This window comes from Micropterus dolomieu, linkage group LG13 (assembly GCF_021292245.1).
Source record: "Micropterus dolomieu isolate WLL.071019.BEF.003 ecotype Adirondacks linkage group LG13, ASM2129224v1, whole genome shotgun sequence".
NCBI lineage: Eukaryota > Metazoa > Chordata > Actinopteri > Centrarchiformes > Centrarchidae > Micropterus > Micropterus dolomieu.
This window is the reverse complement of record NC_060162.1, coordinates 5,069,606-5,096,313: the sequence shown is the minus strand read 5'-3', so window position 1 is coordinate 5,096,313 and position 26,708 is coordinate 5,069,606. Positions and strand designations below refer to the sequence as shown.

The 26,708-nt window shown below is 39.4% G+C and overlaps 2 protein-coding genes and 1 long non-coding RNA gene across 4 annotated transcripts in view; 2 read left to right on the top strand and 1 right to left on the bottom strand.

Annotated features, from left to right (window-relative positions):
* The first annotated feature begins 1,071 nt into the window (after positions 1 to 1,071).
* Positions 1,072 to 3,362, top strand: LOC123981877 (proteinase-activated receptor 3). The gene is made up of 2 exons (XM_046067101.1): positions 1,072 to 1,181; positions 1,843 to 3,362. The coding sequence occupies exons 1-2, from the start codon at positions 1,115 to 1,117 to the stop codon at positions 2,895 to 2,897; spliced, it is 1,122 nt and encodes a 373-aa protein (XP_045923057.1). The 5' UTR covers positions 1,072 to 1,114; the 3' UTR covers positions 2,898 to 3,362.
* Positions 3,363 to 6,305: 2,943 nt separating this feature from the next.
* On the top strand, positions 6,306 to 9,577 carry LOC123981819. The gene is made up of 2 exons (XR_006827835.1): positions 6,306 to 6,453; positions 8,835 to 9,577. It is a non-coding gene; the product is annotated as an uncharacterized LOC123981819 (long non-coding RNA).
* LOC123981817 (synaptic vesicle glycoprotein 2C-like) overlaps positions 8,046 to 26,708 on the bottom strand; it is a 29,817-nt gene continuing 11,154 nt past the window's right edge. Inside the window, exons 3-12 of one of the 2 annotated variants that reach the window (XM_046067012.1) lie at positions 21,285 to 21,436; positions 15,609 to 15,742; positions 15,125 to 15,214; positions 14,928 to 15,038; positions 14,741 to 14,829; positions 13,130 to 13,294; positions 10,935 to 11,068; positions 9,163 to 9,366; positions 8,810 to 8,969; positions 8,046 to 8,229 (exon numbers count right to left, since the gene is read on the bottom strand). In XM_046067012.1, coding sequence (XP_045922968.1) covers positions 8,046 to 8,229; positions 8,810 to 8,969; positions 9,163 to 9,366; positions 10,935 to 11,068; positions 13,130 to 13,294; positions 14,741 to 14,829; positions 14,928 to 15,038; positions 15,125 to 15,214; positions 15,609 to 15,742; positions 21,285 to 21,436 — 1,423 coding nt within the window. The remainder of the gene's footprint in view (positions 8,230 to 8,809; positions 8,970 to 9,162; positions 9,367 to 10,934; positions 11,069 to 13,129; positions 13,295 to 14,740; positions 14,830 to 14,927; positions 15,039 to 15,124; positions 15,215 to 15,608; positions 15,743 to 21,284; positions 21,437 to 26,708) is intronic. The other variant, XM_046067013.1, reaches the window with a different exon arrangement.

The following is a 26,708-nucleotide window of genomic DNA, read 5'->3' as shown; positions in this document are numbered from 1 at the left end:
AGCTGGACGTTAGAGTTCAGATAAAGCTCGAATAATAAAACAGTCATTGGATGTGCACATAAAAATACTTACAAAAACTGTCCTGGAAGTTATGGTAGGCCTATTATTCCAGAAGAAGTGTTCTGTAAATATTAAAGTAAGATTAAAAACATCTGAAAACCTGATAGAACTTATCACAAAAGACATCTGGAGGGAAATATGACAAATTTGGCTGCACATGTTTCAGCTTGAAGTCACAACACCTGGTACCTGGCTATAATCTAAGTTCGTGTGCGTACATGTTATATTTTTGACAGCTGAAGTATCAGTAAACAACTTTCTAAAGGGTATAGAAACCAAAAGATGACAGTTGTTTAATAAAACATCTCTACATTAAAAAGACAAATAAGAGGTGAAGGAAGTGAAGACTAAACAAAGCTTATCATCTTCAGACAGACACTTCCTGACTTACTCAGTTGTCCCTTTCTGCACTATTACCTCACCCCTCATCCCTCCAGGGAAAATATTGCTGGGAAAAAACGATCCCAAAGTTTCACATTTGACACATGTGTCGGGCAGACATCTATAGAAATAAAGACATGCGAATTTGTCCATTTCCATTTAACTTGTGGGTTAAATATTTCAGTCGAGCACCACATAGTCCCAATAAAGTGTCTGAACAAGTAGAGATTCGATATTGTAAAATACTGGGAAAAGCTTAATGAATATTGTAAGGGGATTTTTTTGTACAAAAGAACATAGACAACATGTTATGGCAAAGATACATAAAAATAATGTCCTTAATGTCACATTTGAGTCTCATAAAGCACAGGATTGTGCAATAGATTGACAAAGATGATGTTTGGTGGCGTTAGTCAGAAGTTCACACTGTTCAAGTTCAAACGAAAACCAAGAGCAGCCCACATTCCCGTTGAATCACATAAGATGTCAAGATATTTTTTTTTTCACAGGGTAGGTTTGGGGAGGTGTTTGCAGCTTGAGCACTCCCACAGAGCAGCCACAATATACAGAAGTGAAATATGCAGCTGAGTGGATAGTGCAATGCAAGATTTTCAGAGACAGAGACACAGAGATTTGCCTATCTAACTTGAGTTGAAAACAAAGAAAAGACATCATGAGGAAACTTCTTTTCTTTTTCCTCGTTTTGGTTCTCTGTCTAAGTGGTACACTTCAAAATAAAGGTAAGTGGTGTTTATAAAAGTTTAGTTTAAGAATGAGTCTTCTGGGTGAGATGACTACTGTTCTATTACCATATTTTTTTATGTTACTTGTATCCTGTACGCAGGATAAGCGGTTGACGATGGATGGATGGATGGATAGATCTATCTTATTAATAATAATAATTGATAGTTCTCTAAATACTTGCTCTCTAGTTGAGTTGATTGTGGAATTAGATAAACTGAAAACAACAAGCCACAAGTTGCACAGTAGTGACTCACTGATTCATTTTAAAATCAGTTATTGTGACAGAAGATGGCTCATTATCATTACGGCTGTCAATTAATCGATAAGTAAATTTACAGAAAAACCATTTTTAAAATCAATAAATCATTTAAGCCTTTAAGTCAAACATTTCCTTGGTCTAGCTTCTCAATTGTGTTTTTTAGTCTTACGTGACATCTTTGGATTGTGGACTGTTGGTTGAAACCGAAGGTCTCGCCTTGGGTTTAAGGGAATTGTTTTGCTGTTTTCTGACATGAGATTAGTCAAGAAAATAATCAACACATTAATCAATAATGAAAATAAGTGTTATATGTGGTCCAATTAGTATATTGTTGAGTTAAGTTTTTCAAAAGAAATGTAATTAACATTAACTTTTGCATTTTCTTGTTTTTGTTGCAGGGGAAAGTGAAGTAATAGAGCCCCAGAAAAACTCTGAGGTTTTCGCTAGGCCCAGAACATTTAAAGGGGTCCCAGTCAGAAACGCCAATCTCTCTCTTGTCCCAAATGGGACACAAGCTCCCATTCCAGAGCTGCAGTCACTAAGCAACAGCACAGTATGGTACCTCCACAGCACTCTGAGCACACGGGTCATCCCCATAATTTTTTTGTTAGTCGTTGTTGTTGGGATCCCAGCCAACATCGCCATCCTCTGCTCGCTGGCCACTAAAATAAGGAAGGTATCCTCTGCCATCTTCTACTGCAGCCTGGCTGTCTCCGACCTCTTCCTCCTCCTCTCCCTCTTTTTCAAGGCTCACTACCATTTCCATGGAAACCACTGGGCGCTCGGAGAGGCCTCTTGTCGAGTGGTCACGGCCTGTTTCTATGGCAACCTCTACTGCTCGGCCCAGACGCTGGCCTGCATCAGCATCAAGCGCTACTTGGCTGTAGTGCACCCGTTCTTGTACAAGCGTCTCCCCAAGAGGAGGCTGACTGCCTGGGTCAGCTTGGTCATATGGGGGGTGTTTGGTGCCGCCATGATTCCAGAGCTCCTCGTCCAGCAGAGCTATCACCTCCCGGAAGTGGGCATCACCACCTGCCATGATGTATTGCCTCTGGATTATGACTCCCATATCTTTCTGCTCTGCTACAACCTGTTTCTAACCATCTTCGGCCTCCTGTTGCCGCTGGTGGTCACGGTTTTGTGCTTCATCCGAATCATCTGTGAGCTCAACCAATCACACTTCGACTGGGAGATGTACATCAAGGCCAGCTCACTGGTGTTTGTCATCTTCCTGGTGTGTTTCACTCCAGCTGGAGTCCTGCACTTCCTCCATTATTTGCAACTGTTCGTATATGGAACTGAGAGGTTGTACGTGCACTTTAAAGTGGCGGTATGTTTGTGCTGCCTCCATGCCTGCCTTGACCCCTTCCTCTTTCTCCTAATGTCCAAGTCTGCAGGCTCCAGCCTTCACTTCAGACCCTTTAAAGGCAAGACCCTGAGCATATCTATCTAAAAGAGACCTACATGGTTCCAAAATACTGGTTTTAAATTATATTTTTTATTAAGTGATGAAGAGGGAAATTGTCTCTGTGGCTGGAATCCAAAGAGAAAACAAAAGACCTCGACTGTATTTATGATAAACAAGCTATGTATTGACTTCCTGCTGCAAGTTTGCAACACCCACTTTGCAAGTAGAATAAATAGAGTGAATCTGTGACAGAGAAAGACAATGAGAAGATACTGTACATATGTAAATATGTTTATGTATATATGTATGTATGTCAAAGATGAAATGAAAATATAGTGATATTAATGTTTATATGTTTGTATTTTCTTCCTCTATGCTTGAAATATATAAATATCAATGTAACTGACAAGGAACAATGTGAAACAGACTTCAGAAAATAGGTCTCCCGGTGTTCCTGTTATCACATATAGAGCTATGCTGTCTGCTGATTAAAACATGAACTTAACTATGTTTAAGCTATTTTGTGTTCCATGTCAACAATCTCTTACAGCTTAATGACTTCTACAATGTAAAGCCTCACTACATCTAATATAATTTCAATGCAATTACTCCAATCTCACTGAGCTGCCGTTTCCTTCCCAGCTGAGAGGAAACTGGATGCAATTGATAAGAATTGACATAATCTGAGCAACGGTTGGTCTTCTTGTTGTTTTTGTTGGGATTGTTACACCAGCTATGTTTTAGCTAATACCTTTATCCTGTAATGTTCCACTTGTAGCCACAGTTCAGTAAAAGTTACAGTCTTGCTTTAATTCAGCTGGCCCATTGAAAACAACACCTGGCCCCAGTCTAGCCACAGGGGCCAGACTGGGGGTCTGGCCCCTGTGGCTAGAACCAGTGATTTCAAATAAACTAAACTAAAACAAATAATCTTTGAGACTTTTCCCCTAAAATGGCCTCAAAACAAGCATGAACACTCATCGATGAGTAGTCATTGTATTATTCTGTGGTTAGCTATAAAATGAGGCTCCATTACAGTCTCTCTGAATGACTCATAAAACCTGAGGGACACGCAAGACTGTCTTGGTTAATTTTGTATAAATGATGCCATCTGCTGGTGTAAGTGGATGCATCCATGTTTGGACAGTGGACAAAGTGAAAAAAGCCCCACAGTGGTTCAAATGAAACTCTTTATTCAATATGTAGACACCAGAGGAATCCACCTTTACACTGCATTCACTTGAGCCTTTTCTTATCAAAATAAATCATATCAAGGACAGGTGCTTGTTTGTTTTTTTACACACACCTCTATATATTGTTTGACAGCAGAGATTTTCAAATCTGAAAGTCACAACACCAGCTATTTCCTTCATGCTTCAGTGACTTTATGGTATTGATTAATCTGACTGGAAACCTTCCCAAACCCAGATTTGACCACCTCTGCTGCATAACCTCTTGTAGCACATACAGTCATCTCACCAGTGGCATGCCCTTTCACAATGACCTAGAAGTCAACTCATTATAATGAACACCTGTCCACAACAAATCTGACAACACACGAGAATGATACATTCACCTTTGACCCGTGAATCACATGTCTGTTTCCCCCCGCAGAGGAACAGCGAAGACACCAAAATGGAAAAAAAGCACACACAACAGAAGGACTTCAATAACAAACATGCAGGATTTCCTTTTTGGAAACAGTGATCTTGTTCAGCACAGGTGGACATGTTGATACAGATAGACAGAAAAAAAGCATCAAACACCCATCAGGAAACTAGATTCATATCTTGAAATGGTAATCTGTATGTTGACACTAAATCATCATCAGAAAACGGATTTGAAAGTAACGGAATAAAACAGTACTGTACTTTTGTTAAGTGACTTTTTTTAAATGATTGAAGAATCCCAGAAAAAAAAAGTTAGTGTTTTATTTTACAAATTCCCTAATGCATTTTTACATCACAGCACTGACACTGTAGCAGCAGTAGTCCCATTCATAAGTGGTTTTAAAAGGATTTTTCACCCAAACCACAAAAAAATGTATTTCTTATTTAGCTCAAGTGGTATCTAGCCATGCAGATAGTTGCACAGATAAGGGAGACCGGGTATGGTTGTAACACTTTTTGCTTGAGCATCTGTAACAAACTTTCTCAAGGTTCTCAAACTTTTATACAAAGTACCCACATTTGTTCACAACAAATGGCACCAATTCAATCCTCTACAAGAATATCACAGACCTCGTGAGTTGATGTCAAATCCATGTGTTACAACATCATAACACATGCTGGAGTAAGTTGTAACAAAGTTTGTAAAGACAAAACAAGCAATAATAGATGCCGCACTATATGATACACTTCAAAAACAGGTATAGTGAAATAAAAGAACAATGTTGCCCATATGCTTCTCTGCCCTCTCCACCGGTGGAGACAGAGTATGGAAAAGATTGAGTGCTGATACACCCGCCAACATGTGAACAACATGTGAATGGGGAGTACTGGTCACTGTGCTGACAAATGAATGCTGGAAACCCTGGAGGGCAGGCTTGTTGAGCCCAGACTGTAAAGGGCACTCTGTAAAATGGTGGATGGTTGTTACACTTTTTAAAGAAGTGTAACAACCCACCCCACCCCTGTCTACCATTATTAGCATAGTGGTTTGAAATTAGAAAGGAAAAAGTGCATCACATGTTGCCTAAGAATCTACATTTCAATCTAATATAAGTCATACAAATTTATCTACAATAGTATAGATACTAAACAAAATATAGTCTTGGTCAAAAAATCTATTCTGAATGTGTCTGTTTCCAGACTTGATAACCACCATGCCTGATCGGGGAGGAAGTAGGTAAATGATCACCTAACTCCTATTTTACGTCTAATTGGTGGAATTGATATTGTTACAGCTCTCCCCATGTTACAACCATACCCTCTATATTTCTGCCTCTATACCTCAATATAATGGAGGTGAAGGGAATTTCGTTCCACAACTTTGTTCCAGAAATATCTCAACAACTACTGGATGAAATTAAATTTTGTACAAACATCCATGATTCCCAGAAGATGAATTCTACTGACTCTGGTTATCCCCTGACTTTTCATCTTGTGTGTTCTGATGAGGTTCACATTTACTATCTGCATGACAGGTAAATATGTTTTTTTTTCTGGAATTTGGGTGAACGGATCCTTTAAGCATGGCTTTAAATATCACTTTATCGTATAGTTCAAATCCCCCCAAACACCCAGTTTCTTGGTATAGAAAAAAAGCATAACAAAACAAAACAAAAAACTTGGCTTTCTACATATGAGATTATCATTGTATCTGTTTTGTCTGGATACACACACACACACACACACACACACACACACACACACACACACACACACACACTGCGGTATCAAGAGATGACAGACAAAAAAAAGCAGGACAGAGCAGCAAAGCTTCCAGCAAGGTTTGGAAAGAGAGACAGGCTCAACAGAGAGAGAGGCACGACATTTGAGAAAGGCCTTTGAGTTTTGGAGGGAGCAGCAGCAAGGCAGGAGGAGATAAACACAACAAGAGGACAAGTCTGGACAAGAGACACTATGAGGAGACCAAGATGGTGAGACAGATATTGAGAGAAAAAAAACAAAAACAAGGAAAAGAGCAGATTGTAATGGCAGAGTATAAATTCTTCTTGAAAGATCGGACTGCAAAGCCCTTCATGGGGAGCTTGACGCCACGAGACGAACACAACACAGACACGAGAGGGAGAGAGGAAGCATTCAGACAAAAGGTTTCCAATCTCAAAAGTCTCTTACTGTAAAAAGCAGAAAATGTAAACTTCTTTTCACTTTAGAAATGTAGCTGCTGAAGTTGCCGGTTTTGACTAAACTACTATATCATTATAGATTTTTTTTTTCTATGGCCTTGTCATTCTTGCAAATTGCAGCAAAAGGCTTGAACATCATCAACCATTAGTGGAATACCGAGCACAGGTTTAGAAATTGAGGCCTAAATCACCTTAAATTTTTGGCCAACAAACATAAAAGCACACTGGTGATGCAATAAATAACATACATAAATTACTAAATAGATAGATATACACGCGTAATCACATACACAACTGTTACAAAAGGATTTGTACTTCAAGGAATAGTTTGACATTTTGTAGTACTATACACACTTATATGCTTTCTTGCTGAGAGCTACATGAGAATATTGATACCACTGTCATGCGTGTACAGTAAATATGAAGCTAGTGCAAGCGGCCAGTTAGCTTAGCATAAAGACTGGAAGCAAAGGAAAACTAGCTAGATGGGCTCTTTTCATATGTAAATAACTCTACCTACCAGCACCTGTAAAGCTCACTAATTAACATGTTAGGCCAACATCTCATTTGTTTAATCCACTTACACACATATTCAAAAACAAGTGTGAGAATATCACATTGTAATTTTACAAACTGGTTCACAGCACCACAAAGATCCTGCGCCAGGCCAAGAAATAATCCAGCACATAACCTCCCATAAAAAAAAAAACTTGCTCCTCTACAGCTGTGCTGGTAGGCAGATTTTGTTAATGTACCTTTGGACACAGCCAGGCTACCTGGTTTCCCCTGCTTCCAGTCTTTAAGCTAAGCTAATTGCTGCTGATGGTAACTTTGAATTATCTTTATTTCCCCAAATGTTAAACTATTCCTTTAATCTGAGCAAGACTGAGCAGGATTTGGAGGGGGAAGGTTGTCAGAAATCCAGGCCTTTTGCAGCTTTGACATATTCATTTGCATGTGTGAAACAGCTCATGCTAGATAATGAGCTGCTGATATACAGAGTTTTATCAGGAGAGATGATTCTGTTTAATCGTTTCTGAAGCAGCCTTTTCATCTTGAATTCCTGCAAGAGCCATGATACTTCTAACATTTCTAACCTTTGATTGTAGTGTTCAAACTCTTTATATCTACAGCTCATTGTTAACTTAAACTGCATATCAGTATCCTTTATTATTCACCAGGTATTTTACTCAGAAATAACAGAATAACAATCATTTTAGTTTGTGAACATAGTCAACATTATTTATCAAATAATAAATACAAGAAGGGTGACAGCAAAGCCTGTTTCAGTGATATTCAAATAAATGACAGTCTATAAATTAATGATTACTCAGTAAACTGAGTAAATACCTGGTAAACAACATACTGCTCTGTGTTGAGGTTTACATGAGGACATTGGCTCGTGTGTCTGGCAGTCGAAGCCCCACAAGCCCGCCGCAAACTAACACAGATGATGCCAGCAGGATAGGGATAGCCTTGGTGATGCCAACCAATGAGCCAAATATCAGGTTGCCCAGCACTGCTGCCAGCTTACACATGGCATTACAGAAGCCAAAGCCTGTGCCCCTGAAAACAAGGAAGACACAGTGAAGAGAGTTAGATATGTATATATGTGTCATTTCATTTCTTTAGACGTTGAAGTAGTTATTATGTTGCAGCCTTTTGTTTTTTTTATGAAAGAATATGTTAAATGATGGAAGTATACGTTCTTTATGTTTATTCTGCTCTTGTTCTACCTGAGGTGGGAAATTGGCCATGTAGTTGCAGAATCCTGCTTCAATGTATGTCTAAAACAAACTTTAAAAAAATACTTTAAAAAAATTTGTGGTTGGAAACGTTTTCATGGAAATGTTACAACTTAATTCTTTAAATATTTAGATTTCAGTCTCAAAATCTCAGATATCCAGCTGTAGGCTTTTTTAGTTGATGGATAATTTGTTGAAAGTGAAAGTTGCTTTTTTAAATCCTGGAATAAGATAATGAACATTTAATACACATATGGTTTTGGCCAGTGATAAAGCACAGATGTGCTGATAAGGGAATTATAATAATGCTATATACCTTTAAATGGTTTATATATACTTTTAAAAATACATTAAAGCTAATGCTATTACCGACTTCTGTATGCAGTGAGTGCAGCACTCACCTCCTGTCTGTTGGGTATAGTTCAGCAGTGACCACATCCAGGGAGTTCCAGGCAGAGATACTGAGGCCGTTGTAGAGACAGAGCATGAAGATCATCATCGACTCACTGGTGCCGAACCAAAGGAAGAAGCAGCTGATGCCTGACAGCACCATGGAGCCTCCTGCAGGACACAAAACGACACATCTTATGCTTGTCAGACACAAAATAGCCCCGTTTACGTCACCAGAGGTCACTGCAGATACACCAACATCAGAAGACATCAAAACATTTTGCGAGAGTAAAGGCTGCTACTCATGGCCCAAACAAAAAGTCAGCGCAGGTCCTCAGTGACCAGAGACGCTGTTATGTCATACCTAACATGCTAAGCCGTCCTATTTTGTCCATGAGGAGGGCAGAGACGATGTTTCCAGGTAGCACAGCCAGTGTTCCCAGGAAGTTGACAAAATAGACCCAGTAGGCACTGTAATCATCATCAAATGTCATCTGACAACCTGTCTTGTTGTGGTGGAAGGAGCTGTTGATCACCCTTGAATCTGTTAGTTTAGTGTCGTCAATATCTGTAAATGTGAGAGACAAGAGTACAGTTTTCACACTGTGTTTAAATAACGCATTAGCATATGTTTTTATCTGCCTGGCTCCTTCTATACTTAGATAAAAATGGGAAAAACTGAACTTGAGAGAGCTTTCTGGTGCAGAAACTACATGTTCTGTCTTCTGTTCTGGCTCCAGCTGATGGGGAATATAAAATAAATGTGTTATTTGTTTTAATTTTCTAGTGGTTTAATTTGGTGGTATTCATTTTTACTTGATGGTTTAGACTCCTCTTAAGGTGTCTTTGAGGTTCAAGGCTGGATAACCAACCAGACAAAGCAGGCTACTTACCCAAGAAATAGTCAGATAACCATAACCACATTGTTTTTACACCTTACTTTTTATACAAACAGATAATCTGGTACACAGATTTACTTGCCATGCTAGCTGTTCCCCCGTTTCTAGGTTTGATTATCAGGTTTAATAAAACTTGCACTAGTATATTTGTATTTGATTCATTACAATAACCATTCTTAACCAAATGCATATAATGCTAATAGGATATACTCTGTAATCTTGTAATATTGTGTATAGTTTAAAGGGCTCTCTATGGCTCTCTCCCTATATAGAAATGGTGTATTAATAAACTTCAGCGGCAGCAAAGAGAAAACATTCCCTGCTCTCACCTCTGCTCTGACGTCACACTCTTCCCTCCCTTTCTCATTCTGTCTCCCCTCATTTCTCTTTATCCTCTGTTCTCCTGAGACACATTGCTGGGGGCAAAGAGACTTTATTTCCCATGGGGCATTACCAGCAACCTGACGTGCCCTCACTGTTTCCATGTTCAGCGCTTTCCTGAGTGCTGGAGGGAACTATTTTTTCCACCCTGTGCTCCCTCAAGGTCTGATTCAGCTCCAGTTTCTCTCAGAATATTTAAAATGCCTGCCTTTCATTTTCTTCCTGCTTGTGTTTTTGTGAGCCCCAAAATCATTGGATTGCACTTTGATAACATAGCCTGAATTTATTAAAGGTATGATTTGATGTTTTGGGCGCTAATGGAGACACCTTGGTTCCAATGTCTGTATCAAAACAAAACACTGTGTGAGGAATAAATCAGCAAGTGAATGCTCAACATAGAAGTTAAAATTCAGCTGCTCACAGAGTCTTTTTTTGTCTACCTTAGTGTACCTGGAATTTTTGCAAGCACCTAAAACATAAAAAACATCACTCCAGGAGTGTTTGTGTGGTTAGAAATGGACATTTTCAATGCAGCCCAGCTTGGCTCAGTTTCTTTGTGACAGTCGCCTGAGTTCAGAAAGGCAATCTGCGCAGGGGCAGGGGAGGTTAAGCAGCAATTTAGTGGCATAAAGCAAAACCATAAATGCTCAAACCCATTTTTTTCTCCCTAGAAGCTTGGACGTTAGATCCAAAATGAAATGTCAGAAACAGACAGAGAAACTGAGTAAGACTTATGTGTAATGCACCTATAGTATAATAGGATTTTCTGGGGTGGAAGGAAATACCTCAGTGCAGATAGCTCAGTGCTGGAGAAGAATGCTCTGAATGTGAGTTAGTTTTGTGGGTGTACACTTACCCGTGTTGTAAAAGAAGGAGTCTACAAAGGTACAGTTTTTGAAAAAAGATCCGACAGAGGTGACATCTTCAAAATAGCAGTTGAGGAAAGATGAGTCAATGAATGTGACTGCCTTGAACTTCATACCGATAAACCTGGGAAGAGAAGGGGAGAACAGATGGAGGCGGCAGTGGAGGAAATGAATATATGTAAAAAGGATCAAAAGAATAACTAAAGCAGGATCAACAGTGATTTAACATATATAGAAACATATTTCTGACAGCAATGGCATTGGTCCTGAATTATTTCCCTTCTTATTATTAAATGTTATTTAAAACAATAAGGGGTCAAAATTAATAAAGCAGAGCCAATGACATTGTGTTTTTTACCCATGCATTCTTCCTTCAAAACCTGTCACCTACATTACCCTCAAAGCAACTCCTTCGCCAACAGATTCTGCGGCTAGCAGCAGATAATGTAGCCTCGAGTTGCAAACCTCGGGCAGAGATGAGGAGTGGGCTACAGAGGTCTCACTTCTTTCTAACTCTACACCCCAAGATTGTTTTCATTTTCAAACTTGTAGTCTTCAGCCCCAACAGTGACCCCACATAACATTATTAGATTTCACACAGATCTCTCTGGAGAGTTTTTTTTAAAACTTTTTTCACGACCTGTAAGCAGCACTTAAAGGTTCAGTGAGTATGTTTTAGTGGCATCTAGTGGTGAGGGTTGCGAATTGCAACCAACAACTCAGTCACCACTCATCCCTCCCTTTGCAAGCTCATAGGACAAGCTATGGTGGCGGCTCTTGTGCTAATTAATACGTGTGATCCTTCATTTTTCCAAATTTCTCTTCTCTTCTTACTTCTAACAAACCAGACGGCTACTACTACTACTACAACGACTACTACTTCTTCTTCATACAAATTAAGCGTAGTGAAGAAAAGTGCTCTGTAGAGCAGTTTGTCCTTTTGGGTTACTGTAGAAACATAGCGGTGCAACATGGCGACTTCCATGTAAGAGGATTAGCGGTGTATAGAGATAGAAATGGCTCATTCTAAGGTAATAAAAACATAACGGTTCATTATATAAGGTCTTGAAACACCACTGAAAACATATGTAATATATTATATTGCATTTCAGTCAATAGATCCTCCTAAATATTATACACTGGACCTTTAAGTATAAATTTGAGGTACATGTACTTCTTTCTGTTGTATGCTACTTTAAATTTGTACTCCATAACATTTCAGAGGAAACAGTTGCACATTACAACTCTCCTCTCCTCCTTAATCTAACAGCTCAAGTTACTTTAAAGATTTTATATACAAACATGTGGTCTACTTACAAAATATGTTGCATCGTTATATACACACACACACACTATTAAACCATTAATTAAGCAATCACCAAGGGCTCATAAATGAGCTGTGACTTTAAATGTTAATACATCAGTAATAACAATACAATAATAGCCTATAATATATGACGTAACAACCTGAAAGGGTCCAAGTACTTTTACTTTTGATTGTACATTTGCTGCTAAAACCTTTGTATTTTAAATGCAGGACTTTTACTTCAATATTTACAGAGTGATATTGCTAGTACTTCTATAAATACCAGCATGTCCCTCCTTTAGCATGTCCACAGTGATATGACAGGGCTTACGAGTCTGTTATTGATCTATATGAGTTGTTGCATGCTGTTGTACACAGTGTCATGGTATTGGTTTTGATTTAATCTCTTAATAATAATGCATCCTGGTCTACAGTGAGAGTGGAAAAGAACAAAAACAGCATGTCTATGTATCTTCTTTCAGGACATGGTGTAAGTGAGAATCACAACAGGAGGAGTAGGAAAAGATGTGTGTGTGTGTGTGTGTGTGTGTGTGTGTGTGTAGGGGTGAGAGAGAAAAAAAAAAAAGACAGAGAGAACGATAAGCCTTCTAATTTCCTGGTGGTGTGGGAGATAAAGCCGGCAGGATTAATATTACCTGCAGCGGTGTGTTGTTTGCGGGAATGACGAATAGTAATGCTATCCCACAACGGGACAAGAGGCTTTAAACCACAACACTATTGGATAACAGTGTGTAACATTGCAGGTGATTTTAATCCTTTCTTAATGATTAGTCCCTTTGTCTGAGAAAGGTGGGGGCTGAAACTCACTGGAAAATGTTTAAATCCAAACTGGAGACAGTTCCTGCACCCAGCCTTTACCTGTCATTTAGAAAGACTCCGTTTCTGTGGATCTGGTTCTCCAGGGTGAAATTGAAGGTGAAGTCTTCAATGCGCTCACTGTTGTGAATCTTCACTCTGGAAGCATACTCATCAGCCTGAAGGTGCTTGATGACATCCGGGAACCACACAGAGAGTCCGTAGAACCTAAACACAGCAACAGCTTCTGTAGTAAGGTGTGTTACATGTGGTCACTGACATGAGACACTCTGACTCTGGTAAAGTCACTTTGAATTCAACAAAAGACACTGTCATATTGTGTGAAGTATTAGATTTGTTGTTATATTTGTTTGCTCTTTGATGACATGATTTCCTAGTTCTCAGTCTGGTTTTTTTTTTCAAACTTTTTGATTTTCTTAGAGACTTACCGTGTGTCTGTATATATTTGCATAAATATATTACAAATACACTGAAAACATTACATGATGATGAATATATTTATAATATAACACGTGTCAAATCAAATGACATGCATGTTAAGGCGATCGAGGACATGGATCCGTTTCAAAGCAACCAAACCTATCTCTTCTGATGATAGGAAATAAATGTGGTAAACCAATCAGCAAAGGGTTTTTGCAGCCTGTGGGATGACCACAGTTCAAATGCAAGATAGAAAATGCAAATGTCCTAGGTGTGAAAAAGTCTCCTGGCAGGATTGCCGCTGTTTTTTTTATGTTAAGGCTCACACACACCAGCATTTATAATGGCAACATTTTGCGGTGACATCAATTCATTCAAATGGAATTACCACGATGAGTGGATTCACTTGCAGGGATCAAGTATGAATAAACTGCACAAAGTTTACATCACTGTGACACTTTCTGGTGAGACCAGGCCTTTTTTGAAGACTGTCTGTTTCTCACACACACACACACACACAAACACACAGAAAAAAGAAGACAGTGTCCGTCCCAAACATGCTTATGGCTCAGGTGGCAGAACGTGAAATCGGAGGTATGATTTAGTGCAATGGTTGTAGTATCTTATATGCCTGAAGTGGTTTTGAGCAACATATTCATCAAAGGCAAAATTCAACTAAATGTGTGTGTGTATTTTTATGTGTAAATGTAGGTACATGTAAAAATAACTGAGGATCACATAAGTTAGAGAGAAATGATCCATCTGCTCATGGTGTAATTGGCTGTGGCGTACATCTCCAGAGGAGAAAATGGCCAGATTGTGTCAGCAGTGCAGTTAGTTTATTCGTATTTTTGAGATGGGGAGTCAAATTAAATAGGAAAGAAAACAATCTTGAACCTGTTTCTGTGGTGGAGCAAGAAGCAAGAGTCAAAAAACAGTCAACAAGTCAAAGAAAATTACAGGATCCAAAAAAACTGACAATCAAAGCCAAATGACACCTTCACTCAAACAGGTATCTCTCTCTCTAATCTAACCTGTCGACATTCATCAAGAGGAAGTGAGAGAGCATCTGCCTAAGTGCTGAGTACTTCATTGAAACTGTTATTAAGCTGGAAAGTAGTGGTGACTCAGCTAAGTCTCACAGAGGGTGTCATTTAACATGACAGAAGCACAGAATAATATGATAGAGAGGAGTAGAAGTAATGCTGGGGATGTGTGCCAAAAATCTCTTACCCAAAAGACAGAGTAAACCAGACTGCAGCCAGTTTTATAGTGTTGTCTTTCACTGGGTGGCTGAAGCATTTCATAAACGTCAGCCAGATCTGTTAAAAAAAGGGAAAATATTTTTTTACTTAATTTAAATCCTAACAAACATAAACATTGAGCAGATAATATATGACAAAACTAAAAAGATGCATACTCCTCTGATCTCAGCCTTGATCTTGAAGAGGACCTTGAGTGCAGGGTTGGCTGACTCATTCTGCATCTCCACCAGCTCGTCCAGCTGTTTGGGGATTTTTATCCTGTTCACCTGCAGGGGGAGACACTGATCTGTCACCTGCCGACGGCACTGCAGCAGTAAGAAGGTTGCAAGTGTGGAGGCCAGTGTGTACTCACAGTGAAGACTCTCTCAGGCTCTCCACGGGCACGCATGTTGGTGTCATGGATTTGTTTGAGCACCATCCAGGCCTCGTCATGTTTACCCATCTATGGGTAAACATAAGTAATATTATGTGTACATCCACATACACACAGGATCTCCCTGTTCATCATCTAGTGGCTGGAGCTAGTCAACCATACTGGCTTTTTCGCAGGGGGTTCTATTTATACTCTCCTTATGTCGTGACTCAGGTTTGCCATCATATTTCTGAGCATATTTTACCAATACATATTTACAGTGTTCACACTAGTCATATGTGCTTATGAGTTGCAAATTACATTAATGCAGGGGTTATCAAAGTGAGACACTGTATTGGCATGATTGGCATGATTAAAAGTATGTCAACTGAGCTATTAGCAGTTCCTATCCGCCTAATCAGGCATGTTTAAAGTACCTTAATTGCCTCCGTGTGTCGCACAATATCCTCTGTATCTCTCTTACCTCCAGGTAGAAGCGGGGGCTCTCAGGCATAAAAGTGAGAGCTACCACTGCAGAGACACACGGCAGCGCACACACCACCACAAACACTCTCCAGCTGTGGAACTGGTAGGCTGAACCCATGCTGAAACTCCAACCTGTGCAAAGAAGCAGTCGCATAGAAAGACACGTATAGTCAGCAATAATGCAGCATGGCATCAGGCCAGAGTTTAATCCTGCTAACATGAAAAGACATAAAACATTATAGTTCTTGTAGTTTCAGTTTTTAATTTTTTTCTGTCTGTAAAGGTTAGTCGGACCGCATGATTAATGTTTCAGTCTCTTAATGGAAACAAACATACATGTGTTTCTCTGCTACAAGCTAATGAAATTAATTTACCTGCAGGTCAAATGCTTCCCCAGTGTCAGTGCACACTCTGTTGGAATCTGTAGATACATCGTTCTTACACTCTCTCTCCTATTTTCTCTTTCAATTTCACCCTGTTATTATCTCACCTGAATATTTCTATTAATTGCAATAGATATGAGAAAAGGCAACATTTCTTTCTAAATATTTGGGACAGCATATTTAGGATGCGTACATGGACATGATGGTGAGTTCCTCATAGGGTGATCAGCATTGTTAGTTCATGTCCGAATGGTTACAATAGGGTGTTCTGTGAAGTTGCTATAGGGTCTTGGAGCTTAAGCCTGAGTTTGAATGTTTTGCCACCATTGAGAGAGACTCAAAAGATATTGTGTTTGAACTTTTCAGCACCACGGAGAGAGACACAACGGGACAAGTGCCGTGTTCAGGCTTAAGATCATGAGAGTGCTGCGTCTCTGACATTATTCATTAAGGGGATAATCCAGTCAAGAAAGCCAGGTCTTTTCTGTGTGGTCATCACTTACTGGTAATACATATATATTTATATATTTACCTTTACAAAATTGTAAGGAGTGAATGCTTGAATGCCTCATTAGTTTAGTTCCTGTGAGGTTTGTTGCTCTTGAGAAGGAGCCTCCAGGCCCTCTCAAGGACATGTCCCACATTGGCTGTTTTATAAATTTGGCAAAAGAATAATGTGTACTACATACAGTAGATGAAGCACAATATAGCAAGTATTGCAAGAATCTCTAAGAAATGTTTGTAGCAGTGCTCACTGCCATAGGGAGAGACAGAGAGCTGTGTGTGAGTCAACCTGTGACTATTTCTGAATGGAGGAATGACATCGGAAGCATTTAAACTGTTAAACTCAAAACAAATATGATTAAATTTTTAAACTGTGAAAAGTAGCAGACACAAAAGCATTTGTTCATGTTAATTGTATGTACACTGTTCAAATTGTAATAGTTCCAACAGTTTTAAAATGTGTATGTCTGTGTCCAGCAAAGGATTTTAGATGTCCGTTACATAGGAAGATAATGGGAAATTGTGTCTGAAATTTGTCCATACTTGATAACTAGAAAGCGTTGTTTCCTGTTATTTGTGTTTTCAAATTCAAAGTGCTAAAAAAAAACATAATTAAACGAAGACGATCTGCATCAGGAAAGTATGTTGGCATGGATGTTAGCACGTGTGTGTGTGTGTGTGTGTGTGTGTCTGTGTGTGGCCTGTGGGGCTGCTCCAGCCTGTACCAGTACAAACCTCATTAGGGGGATTATAGCTTTAATGGACTGGAGGGGATGGCTAACTGATTCAAATACTCAGCGAGATTTATGCTCCTACTCTACAGTAAGTGAGCACGGCTGAGACACACATACACAGCACACACTCACACACATACAACATACTCACACACATACGCACGCTGTCCTTGGCCATCGTTCATTGCTGTGACACAAATTTTAATGCATTAGGTGTGTGCATGAACACACTGGCTGCATGATTCTCTTTTCTTAGAATTTACTAATTATTTTCTTGGAGTTTACTGTGTCACATTCCTAACACCCTAAAAAGAGACAAAATGACACACACACACACACATACAGTTATCTGGGCTTTGTCTACCAGTCAATACAAAGAGCACTGCGGCAGAACCTATTACCCACACACCACTGCATCTTGATGAAAAAATGTGTTAAAAACACTGGCGTCTAATCAATTGACCTCAATTATGAGCCTCAGCCGGCCCTCTCACGCTGGATGGAAACTTATACTTTTAGGTACTTCAGAGTCAGTTACGGCACAAGAGACACAATTACCTTTGTCCATGTGCTTGTGAGCCTGTGCGGACACACTTTCTTTTTACTCATTAAAAATAACTTCTTATTTTGGTGTTTATACTGTAATTATTGAAGGCAAACAAGTCACAAAAGGAAAATAATAATTTTAATAAATACTGTTGTCACAATTAATTTAAATAGTCCCTAAGAAATCTATTGAAAGTTAGATTATCAAGAGTAACATGAACATTTTTTCTGGAAAAAATAAGCTGTTTATCAATCACACTCAGAATGTGTCAGAACCTGAACACATAAAACCAAATCTGCGTGACTGGATATCACAAGAGTGTGAAAAAATATATATATTTTGTGTTGTTGCCATAAATACTTTTCACAAAGGTAACAGGAAATAATCACCAACAAGTGGGGACAATGAGAACAGGATAAAAAGGTGATCAGAGTACCAGTACATATTAGTACATAAAATGACACATATACAAAGCCTGTGCATTTTCTCAGCAACACCCATTCAATGTATTTACATTCTTTGATTACCCCTCTAGTAGTCCGGCAAGTGCCTTTACACGAAACGATGCAGCATTTGATCTAGTGTACTATTTTTTATTTTTATGTCATTAATATCAGCGACATTGATCACAGTTCTTCTGTCGCTTTCAGCAGGTATTTGTCAGGAGTCCGACACCCACTGCTACAATTATTATTATCAGTCTTATTATCATTTGTATTACCACTACCATTACTTTTTTATTTGCATCTCTATGTGGAACTTGCATTGTGCCACTGTGTGTTGTCTTTCCTCCAGGAGATTGTACCAGGCTCAAAATGAGTTTAGTTGACTTTGGTAACGTTTAGCAGCAGAGCTGAGAGCATTAGAGCAGTAAAGAGAAACAAATCATGTCACGCTGTTCTGCATTGCGCTGCCCTCAGTTTCCTTCACAGTAAGCTCATCTTGAGGTTGTAAAAGCCTACAGCCTGCCACGCCGTTATTCTTTGCTGCTTTGTGTACACTGACATAGCTAAAAAAAGTGTTACCACCAGTGACTAAGGGTGTCGATAACTCAAGCAGGACAGAAATCTTAATAATCATAACATTAAAATGAGGCACTTGACGGTAAGTGTTAATCAAACATTTCATATTTATGTTTTGATATGTATCTTTTCTAAAAATATTCTCCAAGGAAGCCATAGCAACAGGTTCTGTCTTTCCTGCACAGTATGGTGATGTTATCAAACTGAAGAAGAGTCCACTTCATCAACTAGTTTTCTTTACATGTTGTAGTGAAGTTTGTATTGATCTTGTGACTTTATTCTAGATAAGAATACCACTTGGTCGAGGTACTTAATCAACCTGGGGCCCGGGCATTGTAGAGTCACACACGGTGTTCTGATGGCCAGGGTCCAAGAGCAAACTTCATTATATCTGATCAACATGGCCCTGAAAATGGCAAACAAAGAAACCCTTCCTCTTCACTCATCCTTTCGCCCTCCCTTTCCTTTAATACCTTTTCATTCTGTCCTTCTCTTTGTTTTCTCTCGCCGCCTCCCTTTAGCCCTCTGCAGTTTCCCTTCACCTTTCGATTATCCCTGACAGAGGCCACATAAATCAAACGCACTCTCCACCTCTCCTTCTCCCTTGTCCTCCTAATCTCTTTCTCTGTTCCTCTTTCCTCGTCCACACCCTTCCACACCAGATTGATTTCATTTTACTCATTTTATTCTTATCCTCTGACACACACCTCCTCCCATCTTTGTTATCCTCCAGCTCTCCCTCACCATATGTTATGATATTTGTTACATCAGCCAACCTTTTTTTCCTTCTGTTATATATATTTACCTCCAACACTGTCACATAAAATTACATGAAATGAACACACAAATACTGACTAAGCAGAAAATGCGTTGTGGACCTCAGTTCTGTGAAGAATAAAGAATGATCCTTTTAGGTTTTGCTTATGGTAAAAAGTTCCTTATAATTAAAACGACATAGTTCTGGCTGAACATTTCATCCTTCTTTGCTGTGTCAGCTGATAGCTTGCCTGCCACGCCCTTGTGTATCTCAGTACACTGATTCTGTTACAAATTTAAAAGGCTTTTATGTACATATTTACCATGTAGGCAGACATGTGCTTTATTGCCTTTTCAGCTGCTGCTATTGTCTCCACCTACACTGCCACCTTCTTTGTGTTTGTGTGAACCCTGGAGGGTCTTGATTTCTAAATGAAAGGAATTATTTGCAGTGCTCTCTACATGTTAGCTATCATGCTGCGATGTATATGCATCACTACAGCAAGGGGGCATCATCAAAAGTAGAACCATACCGCCTAGTCAAACTTTATTGCCATCTCTATTTGCAGTTATGTTTAAACTAGTGATGCGAGTGATTCCTGACAGTGGGAAACTTCTGCGGTTTGGAACCTGGGTCGCTGGAGCTGAAAGCAGATGTACATTGAGTCATTTTGTCCTTACTTTACACTACGCATTTTCAGTTTCTGTATACTGTCTGTATCTGTTTCTGTGTCCCTTCTGTAAAAACACATATCTCATGCATCATTTCTTGCACATGGAGTATGTACTGTACTGTAATGTTACATATATCGGTCATTAACTGTATGCCTGGCACTAGTGACGTGTCTTCCCTCATCTCTTGCCTTGTGGATCTTACAGTGAAGGGTTGCTAACTTTGATGTTTACGAGGAGAACTACTCAGCCTTTGAAAAGAAATGTTCTCAGTAGCTCTGCAGGGAGCTTTCCAAGGTTTGAAACAATTACCCTGACAATGTCATTAGGGTTATCTCAACTTGGTATTGAGACTTTTTTTTAAAAAGAAAGCCTGCTTTAATAACTGGAAGTTTGCATTTACATTTATTCTTTTAGCTGATGCTTTTATCCAAAGTGACTTACACTTGTTACGTATAAGGCGGGGGAGGGGTTTAATTAAACACACTATCCAGTTGCATTATAGGAAATGTAAGATCTAGCATATTTGGTGTTTGACCAATAGTAGGGAGTAAAAACCAAGATATCTCCGCCTCTGCAGTTCTGACTGTCTCTTTTTTAACCTATACGTAATTCTGGATATCCAGAAATTCCCCACAGTTGAATGACTCCAAGTAACTTCTAGTGCGGGTGACATATCTAAAACTATTACTACTGCTACTAACAGCTAGAAGCCTCTAATCTTGGTGTAATTTGTAACTCTGAGCCGTTATTTGAAGCTCAGTGGACTACAGCAGTGCAGTCTTGTTTCAATCAACTAAGGCATATACCCAAGATCGTTACTCTCATTCGCTGATTCATGCTTTTATCTCCTCCACACATTATTATTATTATAATGCACTTTAATCTAGCTTTAGCAGATTAAATATCCACAGACAGCTGCCAAGGTTTTATAGGTGGACTCAAAACAGGCAAACTAAAAAAGACTGATCAAAATCAAAGCCTCAGAAAGTGCTGTTTGGTGCTCACCTGTGTGGCATTGTTATGATTGGTACATTAGTGAGAGGTATCACTCACCATAGTGTGGGATGATGGCCCAGGCCATGGCTGAGGCGTAAATTCCTCCAATCATCCAGAACATGCACAGCCAGCTCAAATGCTCTCCTCTCTTCTCCCGAGCCAACACCTCCGCAAAGTACGAGAATACTATTGGTACTGCTCCACCAATCCTGCAAATATAGTTTGCTGTAATTAGCCATGTATGCTTCTGTTTTTAATCATATTAATGTGAATGATGATAAACATTTATGAACATGCAGAACAGATTTATGGTTACAGAAAATCATTTGGGATCATTTGGTTTGCATTTCTCTTTTTGTCAAAATGAGCACATGAACTGTGAATCTGAAACAAATTTACATAACTCAATAGCCCATGAGACAAAATACTGTACATAAGTTAGGTAAATGTATGTAATTAGCCTTTGGGCATGTTAGATTTAGATTGTATTTATATATATAACTTATATTGACCATTAAGGAGAAATGTTATTTTGACAGTGTAGCATAACTAGGCTGGGGCAGAAGGCTACCATGTCACAAGAAAGATTCCTAAATGAAACACATTGCTTTTGCCTACTGTCTAACCTATACCTATATATACATGTCTCTCTAAAATCAGACCAAACAAAGCCCCTGAGCCTGATGGCCTCCAAGGAAGGGTGCTAAAGGTATGCTCTCAACAGCTTAAAGGGATTCTTACTCAGCTGTTTCAGATTTTGCTGAATTGTGGTGTTTTTCCAAACTCATGGAAGCAATCCACAATAATACCTGTGCCTAAAGTCTCTAAGGCTACAGCCCTTGGAGACTTTAGACCAGTGGCACTCACTCCACTCTTAGCCAAGTGTATGGAGAGTGAGTGGGCAGCACCCATCTTATGTCCTCTGTTGGGAATCAACTGGACCCCCTTCAATTTGCCTATAGGTCACACAGGGGCACAGAGGACGCAACTCTTACTCTTGTGAATCAAATAGCTAAACACCTACAACAACCAAAATCACTTGCTCGGGTTCTTTTTATTGATTTTACTTATGCTTTTAATACTATGCAGATTGATATTCTTTTAGAACAACTTTGTAGGATGAATGTGAATGGTGGGCTCATTCAGAGAGTCTTAATGAACGGGGTCTACTCAGACGAGGCTGTTATAAATACTGGAGCAACACAAGGCTGTGTGTTGTCACCTCTGCTGTTTTCAATTTATATAAATGAGATGACTGTGCACAGCACCAATGTTAGTTTATTTAAATATGCTGATGACATGGCCTTGGTAGGACTTCTCACAGAAAATAATGCAGCACATGAGGAAGCCTATTTTAGCCAGGACTGGTGTCAGACTGTTAAACTGGAAATTAACGTGACTAAAACAAAAGAACTTATAATACAAACGAAATCAAGAGGGGCCAGTAACTTCACCCCTGTTGTACTTAACAGCCGGCAGTACTAGGGTACAATCATTGATCACACTTTAAGTTTTAATGTAAACTCAGAGAGTATTTTTAAGAGAGCTAACTAGCGATTGTTTTTAATTAGAAAGCTGAGGAGCTTTAGGGTCAGTTACCACATTCTTGAGATGGCATATAGGGGCCTGGTAGAAAGCATTTTACAGTTGAATATAACAGCTTGGTATGGCAACTTGAATGTGAAAGACAAAAACGAGCTTTCCAAAATTGTTAATATTGCAGGGAAGGTGATTGGCAAGTCACAAAGGCAGCTTGGGGATGTATTTGATAGGGCGGTAGAAGGCCAGACAGATATCAGCAGACACCCTACACCCACTAAAATCAGAGTTTGAGTTGCTCCCATCTGGCCGTCGATTCAGGGTCCCAAGGGCGAACCGGAACATCTATAAGAGATCTTTTATTCCCCATGCCATACAGGCACTGAATTTAAACTTAAAGCATTTTCAAATGTGTTTATTGTAGGTCGTAACCTACTTTATTTCCATTGGCCGCGCTGCTTTCCATTTTCTGTTGTTGTATGTTGACGGTGGTACAGTGTCATACTCTTAACTGTGTGTATTTATTATGTAATTTTAACTGCGGTGTCACTGTTGTATATCTGTTCGGAGAAGTCGAAGACAAATTTCCACTAAGGTGGACAATAAAGTCTAATAATAATAATAATCAAAAAGCAGAGGCACAGTCCGGTTGAATTTATTGTTTGCTGGATGAAAAATCGACTGACAAAGAAAATGAAAATGCACTATACTGAAGCACACAGACTATAATTAAATCTTTAATGCAGCTTCACTTTTCCTTTTCCTGTTTTCATTATAGTAATGATGTCTCACTTTACAATCGACCCATGTTAATACAGTTACATAATGTCACGTCATTCTGTTAATGCGAGGTGTAGCTGCACTGAACTGGACCATCAGTGAGGTGTCGATCGGAGTCAGCAGGAGCCCATCTGTGTCTGCAATGACTCTCTGCTTGATTTGTTTCACAGCTACAGAGTTTTAAAAAAACATGTCAGAAAATGAAAAACCAAATGACAAACCATTTCACAAGTGAATGAATTCAAGAAGAAGAGATCAGTGTCGAGATGGACTCCAGCGAAGTGGCAACTTAAAAAGGATGTCACAAGTGTGAAGCATTTACACTTGCTGTGTGTTAAAGGATGCTGTATTTATTTTAGTTGCTCACTTGCTTCCCTTTAGCTATTGGGGCTCTTGAGCCCATCCAGCTTCCATTACAAAACAATACAATATAATTTAATTTTTAGTTTGTGTGAGTATACAGCTTTAGAGTGAAACTGCTTTTTTGTGTCAACATTATTTCTCTGGGAGATGGGGTGGACTTTGGGCTTTTTGACATTGGAAACCTAATACATGCACAATAAGGTATGTAACTCAATAAAGGAGAGGAAACAAGCCAAAAAGGATAACATGACCTCTTCAGGAGTAGTGTTTTGACAGTTTTAGAAATGTGCTAATCAGAAGAAACACAGGATATGGTCTCTACTAACTCCTGAGGGAAATAGTTGGCTCTTGGCTGGCCACAAAATGCTTCAGTATGTTCACCAACTAACCTTTTCTCTCTGTTGATCATTCCTAGGCAGGTAGAATACAGTTGGATTTTAGCATAGACTATATAAAAGAAGTGGGTGTCGCTACCGTGACCTCATCCACTGGTTTGTGGACGACCATTTTGAGTTTGGCTTTTTGGCCGACACCATCAAGCTTTTTTGGAACCAGAAATGACCATATATGGATGAGAGGGAGGAGCTGGGGAGTGGGGAGGATATGCATTGCTACGCCTATCCTGATTAACAGGTCACTGTAGCGACTTGCCATGCTAGCGATTGAGACCATAAACTCAATAGAAAAAAGTGTTTACCAAGGTAACAAATCAAGTGAGAATGGGGTCATTTTCTCATAGACTTCTACACAATCTGACTTCTTTTTGCAACCAGTAGAGTCGCCCCCTGCTGGTCATTAGAAAGAATGCAGGTTTGAATGCTTATATACAGTCCGTGGTTTTTAGAGCTTTTTTGCGGTACGCTGTTGCCTGCTGTGGCCAAAAATGAGGCTGATGAGAGCGGTGAGAGTGAACCAAAACAAGGAGATAAAAAACACTAAAACCATCCGAAGAGCTAACAGGAACTGCAGAGTTCTCTACTGTCAGAATGTCAGTCGTTTGTTCGATTGTTAACACAAAAAACTTAATTAAAGCAGCTTTAAAGTCTGATCTGTACTGTGCAACAAGTTGCTCTGTTGTGGTGCAGACATCATGAAAGCTGAATGATCAGTTTCCATCCATTTTAATATTTTGATTTCTAACTGCATCTATGCACTAAGAGCTAATTCAAATTTTCAAAAATATCAGCATTACACAAACCATCACATTTGAATGTAGTAGGCCAATGCTCAGGTTTTGATTTGGGGTTAGATTAGGCTGCCACTGTATTTCAAATTTGTTTGACTTATAATTATATATATATAAATATATGTTTTCTAAGATAAAAAAAAAATCAAACATAGAGTTATAATGACTTGTCCTTAGTTACAATTTGTTCCTATAAACTTTTGCTCAAGTCATTACTGTAAAGGTCACTGAAACCCAGTCTGTGTGACTTGACAAATTGTCATTTTCTCTTTTCTATTTGTTGAGACATACAATGGTAGCAAAATGTATGAGGTAAGGAATATCTTAATGAAACAAGCAGAATCTTGTCTAACTTGCAACAACACCTCGATGCTGGATCGACTTTCTCCCAGACTGAGGTTGGAAAAAAGATGGAAAACCCAGCGTTTCCTTAGAAAATCTGTTTAGGCAGATTTCCACAAAAATGTTACATATTCCCACAGCTAATACATTTCTTTTATTGCCACCATAAATACACACCTGCATACAGAAGCTTATACATCTGTAATTAAAGTGCAAATCAGGTAACTCTACTGCCACAACAGGGTGATTAAACTGAGTGTTCTGGCAGAAGGCTGTGGCTCTAGGGTATTTCTTGTGTCTCCCATGTTTTCTCCTTCCCTCTTGTCTGTCTGTGTGTGTTGGTAGTTGTGTGTAGGTGTGTACTGTGCCTGACAACAGTTTGGGCACTTGGCGCAGCTACATACTGGTTCCTCATCGTCCAATCAAATCATGGCTTAAATACCCCGGACTTCCTGTGACTCGTCGCCAGATTATTCCTTACATCTCATGGCACTTGTTGGAACGCCAGTGACCATTTTGCTGGGATTTACAGCCAAACTTGTTTCAGGAACTGAACCTCGCCAAAAGCAACCAGACTGCCCCTGCTCATGTCAAGCTACATCAGCCATCATGAACCAGTAATAAACCAGTAGGCTTTTACACTGTCTCCCGTACCCTGTATTTGCACTTGGGTCCAACTAACCACCCGCCATTGGACTAATCACACGAGTGTCTGCAAGCTCACAACAGCCTCACCTGACCTTCATTTACATTTTGGCTCATCATAGACCCAAATCAGCTTAAGTCATCACCACTGGTCCAATTAAAAATGCTATGGTATAAACTGTGTCCCACAGCTATTCATGTTTCATATGATTTACTGTAAATTGGTTTGCTCAGTAGCTTGACGTTTGACATAAAGGTGACCTGTATAAGTTATATATGAACAGGCATATCAGATCACTGAGGTGGGAGGGTGCTTCATTTATGAAGGATGTGGGCAACCAAGCAATCCACACCAGCATTAAAACACACAGATGTTCATTTACTGTGCTTGGCTCATTTCTGCAGACCTTTTTGTTTTGCTTTGTTCCTTCTCTTCTCCCACTCAGGGGAGGAGGATGGGCTGGTGCCAGACAGTTAGAATAACCTTCTGTCCTGTGCTTTGACTTTGGAGGAGGGGAGGCAGTAGAGGAACCGGTGGGAAGACATATCAGGCTGGAGAGGGAGAAGCCCTCAGAGGGGCTCTGCTCACTCAAACACATTGAGGAGGACAGGGTGTAAAGCAGAAA

What these genes read in the sequence shown, in the direction of transcription:
- LOC123981877 (XM_046067101.1), top strand. Translation starts at nt 1,115, where the DNA reads ATGAGGAAACTTCTTTTCTTTTTCCTCGTTTTGGTTCTCTGTCTAAGT. An exon ending in TGGTACACTTCAAAATAAAG is followed by an intron (nt 1,182 to 1,842) that starts GTAAGTGGTGTT and finishes TTTTTGTTGCAG; the next exon opens with GGGAAAGTGAAGTAATAGAG.